The sequence below is a fragment of the Dysidea avara genome, chromosome 7, assembly GCF_963678975.1.
Source record: "Dysidea avara chromosome 7, odDysAvar1.4, whole genome shotgun sequence".
In the NCBI taxonomy this organism is placed as follows: Eukaryota; Metazoa; Porifera; class Demospongiae; order Dictyoceratida; family Dysideidae; genus Dysidea; species Dysidea avara.
In genome coordinates, this window is record NC_089278.1 from 31,811,315 (window position 1) to 31,834,822 (window position 23,508).

General features: G+C 38.7%; 3 protein-coding genes across 6 annotated transcripts; 1 reads left to right on the forward strand and 2 right to left on the reverse strand.

Annotated features, from left to right (window-relative positions):
* Positions 1-898: 898 nt before the first annotated feature.
* On the reverse strand, positions 899-3,030 carry LOC136262428 (Krueppel-like factor 5). The gene is made up of 2 exons (XM_066056694.1): positions 2,705-3,030; positions 899-2,241 (listed from the first exon to the last, which is right to left on the reverse strand). Exons 1-2 carry the CDS (start codon positions 2,871-2,873, stop codon positions 1,268-1,270), a joined length of 1,143 nt encoding a protein of 380 aa, XP_065912766.1. The 5' UTR covers positions 2,874-3,030; the 3' UTR covers positions 899-1,267.
* On the reverse strand, positions 2,851-13,421 carry LOC136262426 (uncharacterized). 4 transcript variants are annotated; one of them, XM_066056690.1, is made up of 3 exons: positions 13,308-13,396; positions 10,161-10,219; positions 2,851-4,436 (listed from the first exon to the last, which is right to left on the reverse strand). In XM_066056690.1, the coding sequence occupies exons 2-3, from the start codon at positions 10,179-10,181 to the stop codon at positions 3,303-3,305; spliced, it is 1,155 nt and encodes a 384-aa protein (XP_065912762.1). In that variant the 5' UTR covers positions 10,182-10,219; positions 13,308-13,396; the 3' UTR covers positions 2,851-3,302. The 4 variants fall into 4 exon arrangements, with proteins under 4 accessions (XP_065912762.1, XP_065912763.1, XP_065912764.1 ...); XM_066056691.1 differs by having other exon boundaries at positions 13,319-13,381; XM_066056692.1 differs by lacking the exon at positions 10,161-10,219 and having other exon boundaries at positions 13,308-13,421.
* A 3,087-nt stretch (positions 13,422-16,508) lies between these two features.
* Positions 16,509-18,845, forward strand: LOC136261177 (uncharacterized). Its single transcript, XM_066055151.1, has 2 exons — positions 16,509-16,686; positions 16,750-18,845. The coding sequence occupies exons 1-2, from the start codon at positions 16,509-16,511 to the stop codon at positions 18,612-18,614; spliced, it is 2,043 nt and encodes a 680-aa protein (XP_065911223.1). The 3' UTR covers positions 18,615-18,845.
* The last annotated feature ends 4,663 nt before the right edge of the window (positions 18,846-23,508 follow it).

Below are 23,508 nucleotides of genomic sequence, written 5' to 3' on the forward strand. Positions count from 1 at the left end.
ACACAGTAAAGTGGCGACTTATAATGATCAATACTACCATCTGATCCCTCCTATGTCCTCCTTTGTGTCATGCTCAGCAAAATCCTGCTGAACAGCTGGTGGCACATTACCATGGTTACTGAAAGGCCACCCTTAATGGTTAGGTAAGTTACATATATAGTACTCCAAAGGAATGAGTCAAACACCTGTCAGTGTTCTTGGTCAGCCATGTTTTACTGTTCCCTGTCTGTCCTACCACAGAATAAACACTATTGAGTCTCTGAGAAACTGTTCAACCATGTATTGTTCTGTCAAGACCCCATATACAGCTTCACTATGGTATTCACCAACTCAACACAACAGTTGGCCAACCCATGATTGGTATACACATATTCTGCAAAAATCATACCTTAAACTTGATTTCAGAGCAAGACTGGGCTCTAAAAATGTGATCCACTTGACAGTGCGGAGAAGGGAAGATGTGAAATCCCAAGGACTGCCTGTAACAGTAGTAAAATCTCTGAGTGCCACAAGCTTAGCAGGTCAATAGCATAAAAAACCCTAGTGGTATGAAAGATTCCATGGTTGTTAAGCAACCAATTAGTTAACATAGACAACTTCAGCAGTCAAGATTCTGTAGCCATGTTGACGCCTGATTACAGTAAGCCAACCCAATACCTACTGTAATATATAATGGAACTATAGTGAAGCACAATAGTGACTTTATGTGTGATAACAGAATCACCATCAGTAGTTCACTGGTTTGTGAAATTAGAGCTGGTACCATAGTTCATGGGAACTGGCATGCCCAACTATATGACTTCACCCTTAACTTGTTCATTTTGATGACTTCTGTTGCTGTTTATTGCTACAGCATGCTACATGAGAAAATGACTTTTACCATCTGGATTCACTTCAATTCAGTTTCTTGTACTTGTTTTAAAATAATAAACATTTACAATACATATACAATTATTTATATTGATATTTCTACAAAGACTGGGAAAACTACATAAGAAAATAAAATGTATATAGTACAAGTAAAAGTATAGACTACATTATTACTTATAATACATTATTACAGTTAAATTACATTACTTAGTTATATACCTATCTTATGTACAATATACCATTAGTTACAAACTATAACATACCTACCTATCTACTATATCCTTATACTTAGCTACCCTTATACAATTTATATCATTACCTATCTATTTACCTTACCTATCCTATGTTACTTATATACACAGTTACATCCCAAGTTTAAAATATAAGAAGTGATACTTTAGTAGCATCTGTTCTTCTCAAGGTGCCTCTTATGCATTGCTAGATGCCTTCCAAGCTCATCTGATCTGGCAAATCGTTTGGGACAGTTGGGCCATGTACATACATGTGGCTTTTCACCAGTGTGAGTACGCATGTGGGTTTTGAGGTGGTCACTGCGGGAAAATCTTCTTTTGCAGACCTCACATTCAAATGGTCGGATGCCAGTGTGTTTCCTTGAGTGTCTTCTTAGCTGGTCTGATCGCGAGAACCTCTTTCCACATCCTTCATGGTCACATACATAAGGCTTTTCACCAGTGTGCTTCCTAATGTGCATCTGTAAGTGAGACAGTTTCATGTACCTCTTTGAACAGCCTGGGTACAGACAGACAAAAGGCTTGCGGCGTTCTTCCTTGCCATTCTGTGGAACACAGGGATTCATTGTCTTCATCTGTGGTACAATAAATGTAGGGTTCGCAGACATGGCCATCTGAATGGGAGTAGCCCCTTGATACTTGTAGGCATCAATTGGAATGCCAGCATTGGCAAAGTATTCAACTGAATAAGAATGTTGAGGAGGGTTGGTAGACAATGTTGGTAAATTTTGCATAGTAGGCATCGCTTGACTCTGAGGAGGAAAAGTGAACACACTGCCTGTTCCTGATGAAGCCAATGACAAACTAAACTCGTTGGCAGATGGTAGGGGTGACAACGGCTGATATGACAGGTTAGCCAGCGGCATCAGGTTCGCTTCACTGACAGATGGAAAATACGAATCGCTCATGAGAACCTCAGATACAGGAGTGAAATGCTGCTCAGGAGTTGTAGGTGATGAATGGCTCAGTTCACTATCACTCATTGGTGGACTGGGATAGGCAGCGGGGTAGGGTGGAGGTGACAACTCTTCGTGCTTCAAGGGCAGGGAAGTGTTGATGCCCAAGAATTCATGACAAACATCATCCACTCTTGATGTTGGGATGTCACAGTATGGAGACACTAATAAAAAGATCAAAGAGACATGTAATTTGGCTGATACCACATAACAAAATTCACATACTATGGTACAGTGACCTGCTGATAATGCAGTATGTGAGTTATGGTCATTAGGTCCGACCCAGAAACCGCAAGATACACAAAGTTGATTATCATGTGCACACTTTTAACAGGTGTTCATTGTAAATGCATTTACATGAATAAACAAGCTATGTGATTGCCTAATTTAGCTCCAGCTAATGAACAGCTGCTGATTCACTCAGTGCGTTAATAGCGCAGCAAAAATGCAGCCCATGAAAACAAGATTAACCTTTTCAGTAAACAGACGATGCATGCAAACCTAAAGTATTGTAGGAGCCTTTTTTCATTAATGCTCGTTTGAGCGCTTTAGCAAAAGCAGCAGGTTAATGTGTGTATGAGTGCAAATGTCTTAGTACAAACAAACATGGCACAGTAAGATACTTACCGGTATCAAAAACTGGATCACGGATGACGCTCATCGGCTGGCATGGCATGGATGGTGAGTGCGTGTAAGCGCAGGAGCTGAGGATGCTTCTTTCGTCCATCTCCACCTTGATCGGACTGTGCTCAGGGGTGTAATAAGGACTGTAGTTGTTCAAGTTGAAATCGGCCATCGCGTTCAGTTTTCCACAATACAATCAGTTGAAGTATCTTTGGAAGTTTCTTGCACGGCTAACGCAAAAAAAAAGCAGGAAGAAGAAATGAGAAGAACTTTAGCCACGAGAGTACGTGAGAGTGTTGGGAGTCGTAGCGAAGTGACTATACCTCCCGCCGCTGCTGTATATATGCAAGTTGCCTAGTGCAAGCAGTACTACAATTTATGTAGACCCATTGAGACATATATGGAAAACCGCAACCTTGTTAACACTTTGAATCCATTTGAGAAAGTTTACTTTGAATTACCTAATCGAATTCTTTGGTGACAAAGGAACCAATCGAATAGCGCTATTCGCAACTTACATAAGATTTAGTTACCATGCACATAGCGTTTTACGGATACGCGATATCCGATGGAATACTAAATAAACTTGCACAATATCTTATTACAGTGATAGTACAGATCCTTTCATCACTGCCAACACAACAGCAAGTACAAAGTTTGACAGACTAGATGGAACAACATATATCATACTAGGCTGAACTAGCCTGATATGATCCTCACATGTTTTGATGTCCTTACAATATTCATTTATGAGTTCAGTAGCAGGAATAGCGTCTAGCTGCTCTTTGAGTCCCTGTACACTCAATGCATCACCTCTCCAAATGCATTTTCCATGCTGTAACTTAATTCCTGGTAGATGACGTGATTCTAAATAAGCTAGAGTTTTTGGGATCACTAGGTGAGCTTTATTTATCAATATCGTCACCACTTTAATAGTTAGCTGTACCGAAGATGAAGTTAGCTTCAATAGTAACAGAATAAAATAGTACATGCCAGTAGTGGGTAAAAGAAACAGGAGAATTGTGAATAACACAGTTCCAAGCAGTAATTGACTGGCATCATAGTCACATGAATCGATCCTTTTCTTTAAGACATTATATTTCCTGCCCATGAAGAGACGAGCCAGAGACATCAATGCGGATACCTGGTATGAATACAACTTTGCTGATATGATATACAAACAAGTAATACACATCATCGCAAATTTGAGGATATCATGGATCAAAGACAACATCAGTGTTAGACCAAATGGGGAAACAACTAAAATAGCATACAACCAAGTTTCTGAGTAAGCCTCTATGATTTCCTTGTATAACTCTCTCCATAGTTTGGTCATATTAAGAAAGCAGGTACCCATAAACCAATCCAGTTCATTGTTTAGCTTTAGCCCACCTGGTACACCCATAAGCCATTGAACTGATGTTGAAACCATGTCAACATTAAACAGAGTCCATCTTGAAACACTATGTGATACTAGTGAAGTATAGTTGGGATTCTGGTACAGAACAATAGCTGCAGAAGTCCCCAAAATGGAATCCACTGCTAAGCTGGCCACGCACATCAAATAAAATAGACAATGGCCTGGTTTCCTGAAAGAGCTGTCATCCTTATTTAGTGAGATTGCAGTCGCTGTTTTCCAGACATACTTAATAGTCTGCACCTTAAATAGAATCTGTCTTAATGCAAGACTCTTCAATGTTGAGGTTATAACAGTCACCAATGTGTCTTTCATCATCTGCAATGAGTGCATGCAATGTAATTTGAATTCACAAATACAAGATGCATACAGGGAATTATAAATCCTAAACTATAATTTTGCAAAACTTCAATAAGATAGTGACTAAAATAGCTATTCATATATGTATTCAGTTGTAAGTATTCAAGTAGGACACAAAAAGCAGCTAAAAAAAATTATTCCTGGGAACTTGTAAATGACTTCATTCATATGTGTGTAGCAGCAGAATTAAATTTCCTGTGAATTCAAAGGAATAGTTGTTTCCAATTATTGAGTGTCACCTAGCAATATTCAGTAAGGATATCACATTAATACCCAACTGTAAGTATAGCTAACGTTATTCATGAACATGCATGTAGCTGGTTGTGTGTCATTGTCAGTACAATAACATGTCAAAGAGAAATCAAAACAGTATTCTCAGAAGGGCTCTGTATGTGTGTGTACAGAGATACGGTTGTAGGTACAGCTTACTTTAAAAATAGGTAAAGTACAAGTTCATCTATAGTCATTTAATGGCACACATTAAAATTCTAATGACCTCACTGTGATGTGGTTATTGGACACATTCAAGGTTGCCATGCTCTATAAATTCCAAACAATTTAGTACATCTTGTTTAAGCACAGATTAGTCCTTTGGTGTTTAGAATAACAGATTAATTGCAAGGGTTTCTTGGAATTCAAAAGTTTACAATAGGCTAATACAAGATTTATATATTTCCCAATAAGAAAATGTACAACAATTACATAGCATTACACAATAACACACTATTGTGTGTATGTGTGTGTCCATGGGTACAGTATTGCACATGTGTGTGTTCCTTAAAACCTTTACATTGAGAGTGGGACAATCAAAGGAATCAAATTATCGAAGCCACACTATACTTACTGTTGCCAGCTGCAAAACGTTCTATTAACTTGAATGAGCTATTTTAAAAACACCTTCTTTTAAAACAGGACAGCAGTACGGAAGTATGACAATAGCTTTTAAGTTTGAGAGACTAACAAATTAGCTATTAATAAGCCGGTCATCACGTCAATGGAACTGTCACATTGGTCAGATATCTAGTTTCTACCACCCAAAACACACAGGAAAGCTCAGATGAACAACACAGCACACACATATGGAATTCTCGGCTATCGTACAAACTTGTACCACAAAATCATCTAAGCTTACGCCATAGCAGAACCACTAGCTAATAAGTGGAGAAAAAGACAATAATTTACCAGCGTAAAATTTAGTGAGATACGTACTGTAACAGTAAACCTATGACTTTAAAACATTTGCTGTTAAATTTACTTCTACGTGAACGTGAACGTACAACAACAAAAAAATGTGATAGTAAAGATGTTTCCATTCTCATCCAATAAATCAGCCACCCAGTTGCATGCAAAGCTTCATTACAAGCAACCTGTGATGGTATGGCAAGCACAGAACTTCTTATCTGTAGAATACTACTAAACAAGTATACACAGGCCTGCATGATTATTTTAGGTAAATACCATATATGGATATAAGTAATTTAGTATTATGCTAAGTCATGCATTCACACTAAGTGATTGTGTAATAATGACAACTAATGGATTGTGGTGATACATTGTACTGACCTAGCAACCAACTACTTGGGGACTTTGGTGGTACATCATGAACCAGTTACTGCAAGACCACACAGAACAAGACTTTACTTCAATGAAACCTGTGTAATCAGGTCACTGTATAATCTGGCCATTGTAATTGTGTCACTTGTCTACAAAGTAACCTGCCAAATAGAGCTACATGCTTAAGTGACCAGAAGAGACAGGTTTCACAGTAAAAAATGAATGTGTTCAAACTAACATACAGTTGTCTCCACCTGTAATGTATGCCTTTGTTCCTGTTACACGTACACGTGTAATATTATGCTCAAGTGTAGATAATAAAATACAACTAGTTGTTATGACAAAGAGATACAGTTTCACACTAACAAGCCAATAATATGTACTTCAGTTACATAGCACCATCACCATGCATATCATGATCAACAATAACATCTCATGACTGGTACAACTGAAGTGCTGCTGCAGTTGTTGTCCACTAACTGTCCAATAAAAACGTAATATATTAAGTGATAACATAGTTCAATGATGTTAGACAGACAACAACGGATGTGACAATGTTATATTCTCTTACGACAACACCACATGTTGGACCACAAGTATGTAAAACTGGTAGTAATTCATTGACAAAATTTTTTATTGCTAGTTTAAAAATTATGGTATCATTTGTCACTATTTTTCAAACCAAAATCATAACATTATGATAAATTCCAGGTAATGACAATTGCCACTTAGCCAAGCATAAAAATATAATACCTTTACCATTTATTGACTGAATTATATGTCTTCAAACTGGCACTGATCTAGTTATCACGATTACATTGACTGTTACCCCAGTCTATACACACTAATAAGGTTGTGTACTGCTGGTCTACAATTATAATCTCATTACATATGCACTATTAAATTTTATATAAGAACAATGTATATGAGAGAATCTGACTATTGTATGTCAGTTCAGTTTTAACAAGTGAGATAAATACCCTGATACCCACTGCTTGCATTAATAAAATCTCATAGTGGCCAGGTCAAGTAGACCTAATGACCTCACTGCTAAGGTCACCTCATCATAATATGTAGTATTACTAATGACATGTTTGTGTTGTCAATATTTGACATGAAATTTTTATTGAGCGAAAACTATTTTCTAATTGGGACGACATGCCAGGATTTCTGAATTTGCTTATAGATGTAAACAGGAGACAAGAAATAAGAACTTCACATATAGCACCACTCAGCATATCACTATACAGCTTGCTTTGCATGTTTTTAGGACATATTAAAAGTGACCATTTGTAAAGAGGTGGTCTTATTAACAAGGTAGTTGATAAGTGAGGCTTTTCTGTACTACAGTGAAATCTCATTAATAGGACTACCTTAATAATTGACCAAGAACATCTGATTAGCTATGTCTAAGACCTAGTAAAAGTGGTCATTTGGTCTCATTAAGGTACTGCCCACTAAGTGAGGTTTCACTGTAAATTAGTATGGAGTCAGTATACCACTCAGAATTATTATTGACAAACAAATAGTCTGTACAAGCCAGTGATGATGTAAACAGTGTCAGTTCCAAAAATGTTTGACCACAAACAGGTTAAGTACCTGGGATTATACAACTTTTGACTGGCTTCCTTATGCAACACAAACTATCACATACCTGATATGGCTTAGATCATTATACACAAGGACACATAGTAAGGTAAGCTGCTGATGAGCTTGCTTTTAGCACATCAGATTTCATTCATCATTGTATTGCTTGTAGCAATTGTTGACTTTAGGTAAATAAATATGACTTGTTAAAGCCAATTTGGCAACAGTTACCAGTGTTGAAACCTGCTGACCCAGATGACCCTGATAGCAATCTGGGTCAGACCCAAATTTGACCTGGGTTAATTAAAGCTGAGGCATGCACCAAGAGCTACGTAGGTTCAGGCGATCGACTAGCATATGAAGTTGAGCATGAAGCTTACTAAGGTAAAGTTTATAGTTAACGATCAGTCAGTGGGTGTGGCTCCACAAGTTAGCAGACAGCAAGATACCTTTCCTCTAAGTGGGTGTGGCTTTGCACATACCAACAAACTTTAAACAAATTGTATTGATAAATTAGCATGGCTCCACGTATGCTTACAAACAGTATTATAAATTCCCAATATTACAGTGGGCATGGCTCACAAAAGAAACTGGTCTACTTTAAGAATAAACCATGTCTCAAACAATAACACTGAATTAGTGGGCATGGCTCCATGTAAGCTAGCCTACAGACAGCAATGGACATGGATTCACACATACCTACAAACTGTGATAAAAGGATGTGACTGCACGTATGGCTACAAATAGTAATCCTAGTAAGTGGGCGTGGCTCTGAAAGAATCTTGGATGCAGCAGGACTAGACTATGTGTACTAATGTACTTGACCCGGTTGACCCAACCCAGTTTCAGCACTGACAGTTACAGCAATATACAGTGGAATCTGTCTTAGTGGCTATCTCTATAGAAAGGTCACCTCTTACCAACTGAAAAAAATTATAAACTTATACTTGTCTAATGCCTTGCTGCATGAGTTGGTAATTAGCCTATGGTATGAACTGTTACTGAGTACTTTTAAGATACATTGTGTAAATAAATATGCATTTAAATAACTTATATCCAACAAGAATTGAGCTAAAGTTTGACAGGACATTTTACACCCAGTCTATACTCACCACAAGTTATGAAGCTGAAAGGTACCCCTATTAATGAGGATCACTGTAGATTTAGCTCAGGTGGGCAAGTGAAAACCACATATCGGTTAGTTGACATGACATGTTACACATAAAGAAAGTACCACCTATAGTACACAAGAAATAGGTTGCTGGGACTAAAGTTTGGTGAACTTGAAGGAAATTTGTCAAAATATTCCAATTTGCTAATCCATCTATTTTAGCTACCAGAAAAATAGTCACTCCCCAGAAATGTTTCACTGTCTAATCTTACCATTTAGGCTTATACAAATGTAACTGAAGACTACCAAAGTAGCTATAAGAGCTTAATATCACCAACACAACAACCAATTTTAGAGACACATATGAAGGTCCAGTAATAGTAGTTCAAGTGATCAGTGTTGGGAGTAATGTGTTACTTATGTAACGCGTTACGTAATATTATTACTTTTGTGATAACAAAGTAATATAACGAAATACGCTATAAAAACAGGTAATACAACTCAAGTTACTTTACTTACAAATGTAACGCGTTACCTAAGTAATATAGTTACTGTAACGAGTCTAATATTACGTAATATTATTACTACAAGTAACAAAGTTACTAATCTCGTTAGTTATCCTCTGAGTAACGGCTAGCCACAACGAAGTAACGAGGCCTACTGAATGAAGCTTATTCACCAGGTTCTTACTTATAATCAAAATTTGCATATTGTCCAACAACGCAATTATGTCAGGTGATAAGGTGGTAGTTTCACACGTGACAGCTTAAGGCTGTGGACACAAATTATAATATGTAATATTATTACTATTACAGTTACTTTATTTTATGGGTAATATGTAACTGTAACTAAATAGTTCAGTTGCAAGTAATATGTAATATGTAACTAGTTACTTTTACAAAGTAACTTGCCCAACACTGCAAGTGATTTTGCAACAAACAGTGGTAAATCAAGTACTCAGCAAGTGATCAGCTGATTTAAGATTCTATGAAATTTAAATACTTAATCAGAGAGTGGTGAGTCTCTTCTATGAGGAGGGTCAGTGGCATCAAGGATTTTCCACAGTATGTTACTTGGCACTGGCAGCATGATAAACTTTTCTCCACTAAATTGCTACACATGTTGATTCTCCAAACTCAAACATCATTTATACAACAATTATTAGTATTCATCCATGGCACCAATACACAAAATAGCAGCAATGTGAGTGAATTATTCAATTAATTAGATAGCTATGTAACTCACATGGCCTAGAATACAACTCTAATTTTAAAAAAAGAATTGTAATTTGCCATGAATGGTCCAAAAATCATTGATACGGTGAGGAAAATGGTGGGGATAAGAAACTAACAATCCAGCGAATGTGGCCTTACGAAGCCCACAAGTTAACTGACATTAGAAACAGATTCACATGAATGTGGATTACTCACACTATTATACTTCAAGTTCATTATCTACGCATCACTGTCACAGCTCTTGAAGTTCAATGCTATGAGTTAAGAAGTAATTACAGCAGCTAAAGGATAATCTAACAGTACATGTACATTTCAAGCAGGTCACACTATAGATGTAGTAGTACATTATAGTCATCCAGATCCATTCTATCAATAATAGAACAGTATGACCGCAATTGTCAGAAAACTGAAAATGGCAACAATAGTAGGGGGAGATGTTGTACAGGGAATGTAGTATATGGCGTTTTGCTACAACAACATTTATAAATCTAACGTAAGATTTATAGACTTATTTAAAATGTAAATGCACTCATCTTTGTAAGAATTTTAGTCTGAGCTCAATTTGCATTGCCTAGCACATTTACCATCTCTTTACCTTAAAATTATTGATTGTACGTTATAGAAGCTGCAAATAATGTTCAGTACAATGCTGAGGAAATATCACAACCATTTTATCAATTATGACATCACTTCATTACATGCAAAGATGACAATTATTGGTTGAACAAACAAAGCCAATAGGATCAAGTTTGTTTGTTTTGTAATAATCATCACCTCCTTTGTATCAATTCAACCACTCTAGTATCGAGTAACAGAAGCCTTTACATCACACACAGACCCTCTTATACAGCAGTTTATCACCAATTTGCTGTTACTTATTAACAAACACCAGAATGATGAAATGCATTATGTAAAGGTCAGAGGAGGTTGGACTCGTTGAAGTGAGCTATACCTTAATTACATTCTTTGATTTGGTATTTCATGTGATTGTCAATAGTCGCAATACAAAGCTGAAAAACAGTGGGGATCGCTGGGGATCGTTAGATATTCAGACCGTCCTTCATGTAAGCTTCAAGGCAATGTACTTTGTTTTGTAATCAGTGCTTGAAATCTGGGTGAAATTAATAAGTTGCAGTTTGGTGTACCGCACAGCCTTCATGCATGTATTCTATTAACGAAACATGAGATAATTCAGTGAGTTATTCTGAGATTGTAATGTATTCACCTCCTCAACAAAAAGGATTTTGTGTGATTTGCTTTAGTGGCACTTAAAGTGCATCCAACCTCCTGTGTCAAGAAATACATAGACAGAGAGCAGCAGTCAGCAACAGTGATCATCCAAGGGGTCTTCAAAGTATACCACCTTACAGCTCACACAGAGAGTAAAGAGCGGAACCTTTGTGAACCCCAACGTTTTGTACTGAAACTACAAGTTATATTATGACATTAATATGACGAAGTAAAGCATGCTCCTTCTCCTTTTCTACCTAACTACACCCTCTCTAACACATGGGAGAGATGAGTGCTTATAACCACAATAAAAAGGTACAAGGATACCAGCATTGAAACACCAGGTCAGTACTGCTGACTGGATGACCCACTAACCCAGATAGCAATCCAGGTCAGACATGGATGTGACCCAATAGTCTTGTTCTCGCAGACCCTATTCTCTGGGGTAGCTCTCATCGGAAGGTGCGCATATAACTTCTAATTGAATGACCACCATCCCAGAGAGAACAGGGTATGAGAACAACTACACAATAACTGAACAGGTAAGTTTATAGATAATGATCTGTCAGTGGCATGGTTCTACGTAAGTTTAACAGCTTTCTATAAGTGTGTGTGTGTGGCTTTGCGCATGCCCAGCACACTATATACTGATACATTAGAGTGGCTCCTTGTCCTACAAACGTAGGCATAGCTTATGAGTAAAGCTTGTCTGTTGCAAGCACTCTAACAATACATTAGTTGGCGTGGCTCCAGATAAGCCTGATGGAGATACGTAGTTTCATGCATATCTACAGACTTCAATACACATACTGATAAATGAGCGTGGCTCCATATTCCTACGGACAGGTAACCAATGTATGGCACAAAAGAGGCTGGGCTGCAGCAAGATTAGACTGTGATACATCAATACAACTTCCAAATTGTCAAAGTAATTAACCCATTTCATACCAGATCTATATGTAGGAAAATCTTGTATGATTACATACTAAGTATAACATGCTGCATCCTTGCAGCCAAATGGCTGACAATTGCATTTAAATACATGTTATACACGAAGGATGTGAAGACAAGCTCATAATTATGCAACCTGTTACATTTTAACTTAGGCATGCATACAGCATTAATTAACCATAGACTAGCTATACGCAAAGTTAGCCATAAAGGCAAATGATATATAGTGTTCAGGAACTGTGTTGAAAATAATGCATAAGCTACACAAATTTTACAAATAGTGTAACAAAACTGACAGACTACAAAAACAGCCTTTAATCCCTTTTGTACATGATTATACCAGGCAGTACACATAGGTAGGGCCCGATTCACTAGCTAGTTACACTATCACAAAACAAGCATAGGTACAAATTGGTACCTTCACTTCTGGCATATTTCATGAGGCCAAACTCAAGAATTATCAGCTCTGAACCAAAAAATCATCCTCATTTTTGAAACCAGCACCCTTTTTTATCCCAACAAGCACTAATATAAATACAGAAAAGGCCAATGGTGTCACATTTACAATACAAATTTTCGTAAGAAAATCAAATAATTTCTATTGAAAAGGTATGGTATGCAAACCTTAACTTAGGATACCTTCGTAACGGAATGTAGCGGGATAAAGTTTAAAGCACACATAAAAGACTTCAGATTGCTAGTACAACTGTATTAGCAAGTTTCTATAGGTACCAGTACCGTTTTGTATAGGAGGTGTAAAACAGATAGGTCCGAAGTCGCTAACACAAGTGCACTTGTGATATTGCAAACATGCGCAGCATACGTAACAATTTAAACAGGAGATTTTTGTTTTTTTTTTACTGTGAAAGACCTCAAAATAGAGTATAAGAGCACACTATAGTTATAAATTAAGTAAGGATTTAAAATGTTCTAGACTTGATGAATTAATTAAAGATTGTTCCATTGTCGAATAATCATCCACTGATTATGGATTGAACGCCAGATTACAGCGATAGTATTTTAAACTCCCCGACGCATGCAATGAATGCTTCATTAATGCCAAGGAACCAAATATTCAGTACATTGTCATTTTAATACGCGCTAATTTAAAACCAGCATACACGAGACCACATAAACACAAGTTTCTTTAAAAACACTTACAGAGAACATACTCGCTAGACTTCAGTCATCGTCGCAGCTCTATCACAAGCTATGGTCGTATGCTGGCCTCGATGCTGGCAGATCGCTTTGAAATATAATTTCTAATTATTTAAGCATACAACTATGGAAGCACTATTCTAATGCACTTGTCAATATCATGCCCCACCCCCGGGAGGGGGATACAGGGGATTTGACAAATCGTGGTGTCAAATTCCCCACTACTGGGGCAAAATTGGCTGTCAAATCCCCACCCCCATAGTAGGGGATTTGACAACACCTCAAGGAGATGACTAAGCACATATTTCATGCATGCGACTAGTAATAAACCTGCCCTGTAGCTAGTAAAATTATAGCAAGTGCGATTTTATTGTTTAGAAATGCAACTACCGAAAATCAGTTGGTACTGTCAATTGCCCCAGGGGTGGGGACAATAAGCAATGTCAAATCCCCACCTGGGGTGTGGGGACCCCGGGGGTGGGGGCATGAAATTGACAAGTGCATAATGGTAAATAATTTAATTTTTTAATTTTTTTATAACCAGCCCTACTATAAATGGCACACCCATCCACCACACTATAACCAGCTAAGATGTTCTTTTTAAAAAGGGTCAGTTTGTCTACTGTACTTGCACCTACAGAACTACAAAACAGAACTTACAGAACAAAGAATGGAAGAGAGGAATGAAAAGGGGGCTTAGACAGCCTAAGACATCCCTCTCCCAGTGCTAGGTGGCTGAGGCTGCAACATGACACTGACTGGAGGAGGAACGACAACCCAATGAGTGATTGCACAGGGAAAAACTGACCAGACAGCAGCGAAGCCAGCTCATCACAATGCAGTATGGAGTTTTCCACTTGTGAGACAAGAGGAAAGCCGTACGCTTATAGGCTATGGTAGTGGAGGCACCAGTGAAGTGGAGAAAATGAGAGGACTAAAGCCTTGGTTTATTTACTCTAATAGTACAGTCCCAATATCAACTTTTGTGAATTATAACAATACAGTGAAACCTGTCTATTATGGTCATCATAGCGACAAAATTTTCTGACCTCATTAAGGAGTAGGGATTTTTATATTGGCCAGTTTAAACTTGAATAATTTATGTGAGTGTACATTAATGCTATTATATATAACTTATATGACTTATCTCCCTTGCCACCAGCATCTAGCTAGATCTTTGCCCTATTAAGACCAAGTAGAGAAAGATCAATTTCAGTGCTAAAGTACACTTTGTCATGGATCTATATAAAGCCATAAAATTATGTCATGCAGTTAGCAAATCACTGGTTTTATAGTCGCTGGTTTCATGTTGCAAATCCATTGATTGCAAGATATTGGTAGAACTACATACATGCAAGTTATAAAGCATCTAGTCTCTAAATAGTTGTCACTGAAACTTTAAAGATACAACCAATCAAATGAAAACCAAAGAATTATATTATTAGGCCGTCAAGGCATACAGTGGCACAATTGATATAGCTATATATAGCAATGGCCCAGACAGTTTTTGGCATGTGATTTCCAGAAGCATTTCTCAAATCTGGGTATATACATAATTGTCCAATGTTGAGAATTTGTCGAGTACTAACCGACTCAAATTCAAACACGTGGCATAATTGGCATTGCAATAATAGTATACTATTAAAGTCAGGGGCGGATCTGGGGAGGGGGGTGGTGCTAAGCTAGGGACATCTATAGTGGGGGCTAAAAAATGTGGCAACTTGTTGATGCAACTACGTAGCAGTCAAGTGTGAGATGCACACTCAGCATGAGGGGCATGCTTGGAGGTATGCCCTCTGATGAATGTTCTATCAGAGTAGTTGACTGTTCTATTCGATTTACTGTTTTGTTGTTGATTCTTAGAAGAGATTAACTCTTTTCTTCTCACTTTTTCCATGTTTTCATTGCCCATGTATGCAGCTTTAGATACAACTGCTATAGCTTTTACTATTTTTCTAGCTATCACATAGTAAAATTTTGGAGGGGGTGCTTTAGCCCCCCATGCATCCCCCTAATTACATCCTTGAGATTAATTGACTGACAGTGTTGGGACAGTTACTTTTTAAATGTAACTCGTTACATATTATTTACTATTTAGTTACAGTTACATAAATTACCCATTTATATAAAGTAACTTATTACTTTGTGTCCACAGCCTTAAGCTGTCACATGTGAATTCTACCACTTTATCACGTGACATGATTGTGTTGTTGGACATTGTGCAAATCTTGGTTATAAGCAAGAAGCTGGTGAATAAGCTTCATTCAGTAGGCTTCGTTACTTCGTAGTGGCTAGGAGTTACTCACTAACGAGATTAGTAACTTCGTTACTTAAAGCAATAATATTAAGTAATATTAGACTCGTTACAGTAACTTCATTACTTAGGCAACGTGTTACATTTTCAAGTAAAGTAACTTGAGTTATATTACCTGTTTTTATTACTTCGTTACCGCAAAAGTAATATATTATGTAATGCGTTAATTACCCCCAACACTGTGTGTACCAATGGGATTGTGGTGATACATTACTTATACAGCAACCACCCATTGCTGGTACAAATGACCTGCTTGGGATTTGGTGTATTTAATATTACAAGGCCACACAAAATTATTGTTAATGAGAACCAACCATCTCTCTTAATTCGTTACATTAAAACTTATCTACCATATTGGAAGGTCACCGGCTATTGTAATTGTGTCATTTGTGTACAAAGTGACCTGCCTAATACAACCACCCGGCAATAGTAATCGGAATAGTATCATAGTACAACAAAATTATGTATTGGATCAACATACCACTATATATTATATAATGTTAATGTACAGGGATGGATTCAAGGTTTGGAAAGAGGGAGTGCATCAGGACAGTAAGTATAGTTATACAGCATGAGCAAGGGGTTTGGAGTATACAGTCCCTCAGAAGCTATAGGCATTTTATACTGTTTTTTACAGAGTAGTATTTGTGTAGAAATTATTATACTGAACTATATTTTCTGAGTGGTTTTCATTAAACATGAGTTGTAGGGCTATATAAATAAAAATAATGATTTCTATACAGTATGACCCTTAAGTGTCTTGTGTCTTACAGTTATGGTATACAAAGAACTCAGTAGCTATAAAATCCACAGTTAGTTGCTATGTCACAATTATCCCCCTAGCTAGATAATTTCATAAATGGGAAACACTTCGAAGATTTTCTCTTCTGATGACTGTTCTATTACAGCATTGGGCTGACCCACCATCCGTACACCCTGTTATATTCTCTTCTCTTAATGCTGCTGTTATCAGGTCTGCTGCTTTGCGAACATCTGGTGCGGCTGGACCCTCTGGGATCGACGCTCGTGGTTGGCGTCGACTTTGTACCTCATTCCACTCTGCTTCAGGTGAATTGTGTGTTGCAATGTCCTCATTTGCTCGTCGTTTATGTACTGTTTTCCTCTCCCCAGATTTGCTCTCGCCTTTTTTGGTGTGTCGCCTCATTGCTTTGGATAAAAATCCTGGGGTGCGGCCTATTGGTGTGTGCGAGGTTATGAGACGTATTGTTGCTAAGGCTGTGCTGGTCATCCTGCGGGATGACATTCAGGAGGCAGCTGGTTCACACCAACTTTGTGCGGGGCAACTTTCTGGGGCGGAGGCTGCGGTTCATGCTGTCCGAAAGGTTTTTGAGGAAGGAAGCACTGAGGCTGTGTTGCTGGTGGACGCCTCCAATGCCTTTAACTCGCTGAACCGTTTGGTGGCTCTACACAACATCAGACAACTGTGCCCGCCACTTTCCACTATTCTGATCAATATTTATAGGTCTCCAGCCTCTTTGCTTGTTTCTGGGGAGGTTATTTTATCAGAGGAGGGTACTACACAGGGAGACCCACTAGCTATGCCTATGTATGCCCTTGCTACAGTGCCTTTAATCAATCAACTTCATGGGACAGTGGACCAGGTCTGGTATGCTGATGATGCTTGTGCTTGTGGCAGTATACAGGACTTGCTCATCTGGTGGAACCAGCTCTGTATTAAGGGACCTGCTTTTGGCTATTTTGTGAATGCTCCTAAAACTTGGTTAGTTTCTAAGGAAAGGTTCCATTCAATTGCTACTACTCTGTTCTCAGATACTGATGTTCAAATTACTTCTGCGGGCCGTCCCTACCTTGGGGCTGCCATTGGTTCAAACGCTTATGTCCAGGAATTTGTGAGGGACAAGGTTGTTGGTTGGTCAGCAGAGATTACACGGCTTGCCAAGTTCGCACAAGTTCAGCCGCATGCTGCTTATTCCGCTCTCACTCATGGCTTGTCAAGCCATTGGCTCTACCTTTGTCGCACTACTCCAAACATATCAGAGGCTTTACAACCCCTTGAGGACAACATCCGGCTGGTACTTATCCCTACTTTGATGGGTTGCTCTCCACCAAATGACACAATCCGTAAATTATTTGCCCTTCCACCTCGATATGGTGGTTTGGGTATCATAAACCCAACTCTTATTGCAGCTGAGGAGTATTCAGCCTCGTGTCACATTGCTGAGCCTCTTTCACAATTCATTCTGGACCGGGGTATCAATTCGGCTATTGTTAAAACAGAACAGCTATCTCGCAAGTCCGCAATCCGCAATTCCAAATCTTCCAACTATTCGGATAGATCTTCCAGTTTGCGTACCCACTTAGATCCCTCCTCTCAACGCGCTTTAGATCTAGCCTCAGCCAAAGGGGCCTCCAACTGGCTTACCACCCGGCCCCTACAGGAACATGGCTTTGCACTGCATAAGTCCGCGTTTCACGATGCCGTGGCACTACGTTATGGGTGGTCTCCTCAGCGGACTCCTGCTCACTGTGCATGTGGGACTTCCTTTTCAGTGGAGCATGCTTTATCCTGTCCCAAGGGTGGCTTACCTTCTATCCGACACAATGAGATCAGAGATCTAACTGCTACCCTGTTGACTGAAGTATGCTCTCAGGTAGCTGTTGAACCAGAGCTCCAGCCGGTTTCACAGCAGGACTACCCTGCTTCTGCCAATATCCAAGATGGTGCCCGTCTTGACATCGCCATGAATGGTTTTTGGGGTGGAAGAAGTGAAAGATGTTTTGTGGATGTGCGGGTGTTCAACCCTCTGGCTGCTTCTAATGCGTCCTCATCACTGGCCTCCTGTTATCGGAGGCACGAGAACATTAAGAAACGTGCGTATGCTCAGAGAATTCGTGAGGAGGAGCATGCCTCTTTTACCCCCCTGGTAATGTCTGCCTCTGGTGGTCTGGCTCATGAGGCTTCTGTTTTTTTATCAACGCTTGGCTCATCAACTTTCAAACAAGTGGGGCGATGATTACTCTGTTGTCATGGGGTGGTTAAGGTGCTGTCTATCTTTTTCTCTCTTGCGGTCCTCCATACAATGCATCCGCGGAGCCCGCTCATCCATCGGTCACTATGTTAAGACTCCCCCAATTGTGGAGCTGATTCGGGCAGAGTCTCAGTTTGCCGTGGACTAAGAAAGTCCCGGTTTGTCCAGCACAGGCCATTTATGTGCTGGGGGTGGTAGGCAAGGGCAGTCCATCAAGCCCGGGTAAAAAAAAACAAAAAAAAAACGAGTCTACATTTTGAGCGTTCGATTCGTGTTGAGTAAATATTGCAACTTCAGCCTAGCTGTTAAAGACCAAAAAAAAAAAAAAAGGTCTTCACCTACTGACAATAGCTACCCCTCACCATAGATACCTCAGTTTCGTGCTACATACTGCACTTACTAACAAATAGGCGTGGCTGAGCATATGTCGGTAATGCGATAAGTGGGCGTGGCTCACGAAAGAGCTACGCGATAGCGTTTATAAGTTCCACGTCGTCAAACGAACAATTTCGTTTCTCACGTGATCCAATCCGGGTCAGACCCGAATAAATTGTAAACGGGGTCAGACCCGGATGACCCGGAGAAAATGTGACCCGGATGACCCGACCCGGTTTCAACGCTGGTTGCAATATCCATTGAGTAGTTATCATGCGTGCATCATATTCTTTTCATTTGTAGCTAATGTTACCAAGCATTTACATATAGCTAGCTGTATACCATGCACCAGCTCCTCTTCAACAGCCTCAACTGTCTATCTTACTGATAAACATGATGTCGTCGGATCTCACTGGAAGGTTGGAGTAGATTATTTCACACATCATGAAGTTGGAAGAATAGTGGAAAATGCTTACCCCAAACTCAACAGTAGCAAAAACAGATTCAAGGCAGGCTCTCTTTAATAATTGTGACGTTCAACACCACTACTATTTAGCTTTACATGCATGTTTCAGCCTCTGTTTAGCTATACTTGTTTCTTCCACACATTATCCCACAGAGGCTTCCCCTATTAGTTTGATCATGGGAATATTTAGAAACAGCATCCTTCATGTAGACTGCAAAATTATCACAGTCTAACTTGTGTAGTTTGTAGTCATAGTCACCCAATGTTGTTGAATTTCAGATGGTCTTTAGAAGATGATAGTGTAGTGTTCCAAGGCTAAGGAACTGCTCCTTAGCCTAGTAAAACTTTGTTAGCCTTAGCACCAATAAAGTGTACTAAAAAGCAGAAAGCAGTGAAGGGCACTAGAAGCTATTAGCTAGTCCACTGGAAATTCTTAGCAAATTGCTATTTGCTGTTGTGATAGTCAACTTATTTCTAGATCTGCCCAGTTATGAAGACTGATCTATAGCTAGCTACAAATACCAACACCATAACACACAGCTAGGGATCATATCAGAAGGTAACTAATACAGATTTTACAAAAGTGCTATATATAGCTACCTTAAAATACCAAGACTACACTTTGCTAAATGGCTGAGTTGGTAGCTACATATGCTGATAACTTTAACCAATTAAACCAACTAACATAAATTCCTTATAGCCATAGTGGAAAACACTGCTATTCATCTGAATAAAAAGAAACCCACAATTAAAACTTTTGTAACTAAATATGTAACCCACAATCGAAACCTTTTCTTAAAGAACTCTTGAGGAAAAGGAAGATTTACTCCCCTGGAACAGAGTTGAACAATAGGTATAGTTACATAGACATTATTTGTGGTGGTAGTGATGCATAATTCATAAAATAAGTCTGCTTTTGATGCACATAGAAGATATAGGGTTTTACTGGCCAAGTACTAACTTAGAAAGGAAAGGGGGGGCTACAGCCCCCTTAGCCCCCCTAAATCCGCCCCTGGGAGGGGATGCACTTACTGCCTGTGACCCCCTAGATTTGCTCTGATGTATTCCTTTGTTCCTAAATGTGTAACGGTATGCTCAAGTGAAACATTAAGAAAATATAGTCAACTATAGCTATAGATTGTTATACAGTTTCAACACTGATAAGCTAATAAGGTGTACTTTAGTTACATAGCACCATAACCACATTACAATCAACAATAACACTTGACTGGTACAAATTAAAGTGCTGCTGCAGTTGTTTATCCATTACCTGTCCAATAAAAAACTTAACACAGTTCAATGATGTTCGGGTGTAGATACATAACAATGGATGTGACATTGTTACAGTGGAACCTCAGCATTCTGGTACATATACTGTCCATATCTCAGAAATGTCCTTAATTAAGAAATACATGCATATTATAAAGTAATTGACTTAAAATACAAGTAATGTTGTTATTGCTATCAGTTAGTGCTATAAAGTTTAATGGGCAGAGAGGAAGTTACCTCAAAGCAGTCATGGTCACTGTAAAAAGCATAATCACCCTGAACCATAAAATCCTTGAGTTGGTGATTTATACATGCATTATGTAGTAACACTACCCATTATAGGAAAATCTGTTTAGCTGTTATCCTTTAATGGTTGCTCTAAAGCAAAAGTTACTCATCTGGTTGCTATAGTGCATAATGTGAACTGAAGTAGTGAAACACTACCAACTGGGACATGCCAGAGTGTGTAAACAGGAGTTAAGTAATAGAAACTAATATTTATTTTAGAAATAAATTATAAACACTTTTCATTGAATCAATCAGAGAGGGGAAGCCTTCCCTCACACACCTCAAGGGAGAAATCAATTAGGTCTTTCTGGGGTTGACCAGTGGTAGATCAGCTGCCATGGAGACACATGATGGTTTAGCACAGTAAACAGAATGACAGTCTGCAATGAACAAAGGAAATCACATTTTATTGCATTGGTTCTGCTTTGTGGCAAGTAGAAGCTAGTCTTTTGTAAGTGATATCTTTTGGTTTGCTCATGGCTCCCAAAGATGAGAACACAATTGGTGTGAATTAATGATGCCCTTTCTATTTCACAAATTCAATGTTCATAAGTCCTTCACTATCTATGGACTGACAAGAGAAGTATGGCAATTTGTGTCTGCCAGCGGTTTAAAAAACAAACACCAAATAGGCTTGCTAATGACAAAATCTTGAGCTCTCGTGTACAAATGAGAATCACATTCAGTATGCAGAATGATGAAACAAATCGTTCATTGGAAACATGCTGCAAAGTAGGCTCAGTGGCTATATTAGGACACACTTCTGACATTAACTGGGCTGTAGAAGATCTCTAATTTCATTATGACACATTGTTGGATATCTACCATGGGAATGATGAAAAGTAACTGTGGAAGCTCCACAAATACACTCGGTAGGGAAATGAAGCTGAGTCTACCCATACCAAAGGCAGACAGCATCTTACTCTTATGTAATGAAAGCCAACTTCAGTTAACCAGCTGGGTGCTCCCTTTAAACAAGCCTCACACTGTAGTTCTGGGGAAAACAGGGGGTGAAACCAACTCCTCACAACTGAGATGATAATAATTATGTTGGTCGGTAAGTTCAGTGACAGTAAACTCCGCTATCTGCTCAACATATTGCAATATATTAAACACAATATAGTTGGTTTGCATGTACCCGAGCTCCCACCAAAACAGTAATATCAAAGAGGTGAACATGTATTCACTCCCAATGGTTTTGTACTGAAACAACCACGTTTTCGTGTTGTAAACATGTTTGTACATTTGAATCAGTCTTCCATACTAAATATATGGAATATTTTTAAGCCTCATAACTCACTTGTCCTTGCTCCAATTAAAGTGCCTTTTGTGAGCTTCTCAGTGCTACTAAATGTTTGGGTAGCAACAAAAGTTATTAATGAGAAACAAGGACTCAGGTGAACCCAAATCGAATATGGTACACAGATAACAATTTCATTTCATTCGACAAACCATATGTACCATACACCATACAATCTTTCAGCCATCTGTCTTTACTTTGTAACACAATGAAGCCTCATTAATTAATAAGATCGCCTTTTGGCGGTTGTCTTACTATTGAACTTGATTTTGTATGTTTTAGGACATATTTAATGTGGCCTTGTAAAGAGGTGATATTACATGATTAACAACGTAGCTTCTAAGGGCGGGGGGGGGGGGGGGGGGGGTTCTGTACTACATACATACATACATACAGTAAAACCTTGTTAATAGGGCCACCTTTGGGATTAAAATTGGCTCAATAATAAGCTACGTACTTATTACCGAGGTTGTGAAGAGCATCTTTGCTATGTTTGGGACCTACTAAAAATGGCAACTATAATGAGGTGATCTTATTAGCCTAATTGCCACTAAGTGATGAGGTGTCACAGTAAGTATATGTATGAAGTCATGACACCCAATAAAAGTGCAACAGAGCTACTGGCAAACAAATAGCCTACACAAGCAAGTGATGTAGCTGAACAGTGTCAGTTTTAAGACTTGTGATTTGTTCTGAGGTCATTATACTCACTGTGATTCTTGCACAGAATTTGACTGACAACTTATATAAAGTCAGGACTCATTTCTGCAGGTGTAGCACAATGTAATAATCAATGTATGTGATTGCAATTGTAATTTCAGGTGATCAACTTTTGTTGCATCAACCAGGGCTGGACAACACACCTATCCTATTTAAAACACGGATAATACCACAATTCTTCCCTCAGTATAATTATATGTCAGTTGTCCAATAAACAGTTCACCAGTACTAATTGTGTATGTACGTAGAAATTTGCAAAGAATTTTTTGAAATTGTTAAATCAAAAACTATTCATTCATGGTGGCTCTTGCCTGGTGGCTGTGTGTCTATACTGTTGTCTGCAACATAGCTACCGGTTTCAAGGTACAGGGAGTCTACTTAGAACTGTACATAGCAGCGTTTATATAGAATATTACCTTGTGAATTATTGAAATAAGTGTAGGCTTTTATTACACCCTACA

Bases quoted from the DNA above. Each gene is read 5' to 3' on its own strand.
- LOC136262428 (XM_066056694.1), bottom strand. From the start codon at position 2,873: ATGGCCGATTTCAACTTGAACAACTACAGTCCTTATTACACCCCTGAG. The intron at 2,242-2,704 runs GTAAGTATCTTA...TCTTTTTATTAG, and splicing joins TGATCCAGTTTTTGATACCG to TGTCTCCATACTGTGACATC.
- LOC136261177 (XM_066055151.1), top strand. From the start codon at position 16,509: ATGACTGTTCTATTACAGCATTGGGCTGACCCACCATCCGTACACCCT. The intron at 16,687-16,749 runs GTGAATTGTGTG...TCCTCTCCCCAG, and splicing joins CTCATTCCACTCTGCTTCAG to ATTTGCTCTCGCCTTTTTTG.
- LOC136262426 (XM_066056690.1), bottom strand. From the start codon at position 10,181: ATGAACTTGAAGTATAATAGT. The intron at 4,437-10,160 runs GTGAGTAATCCA...CACTCATTGCAG, and splicing joins TGAACTTGAAGTATAATAGT to ATGATGAAAGACACATTGGT.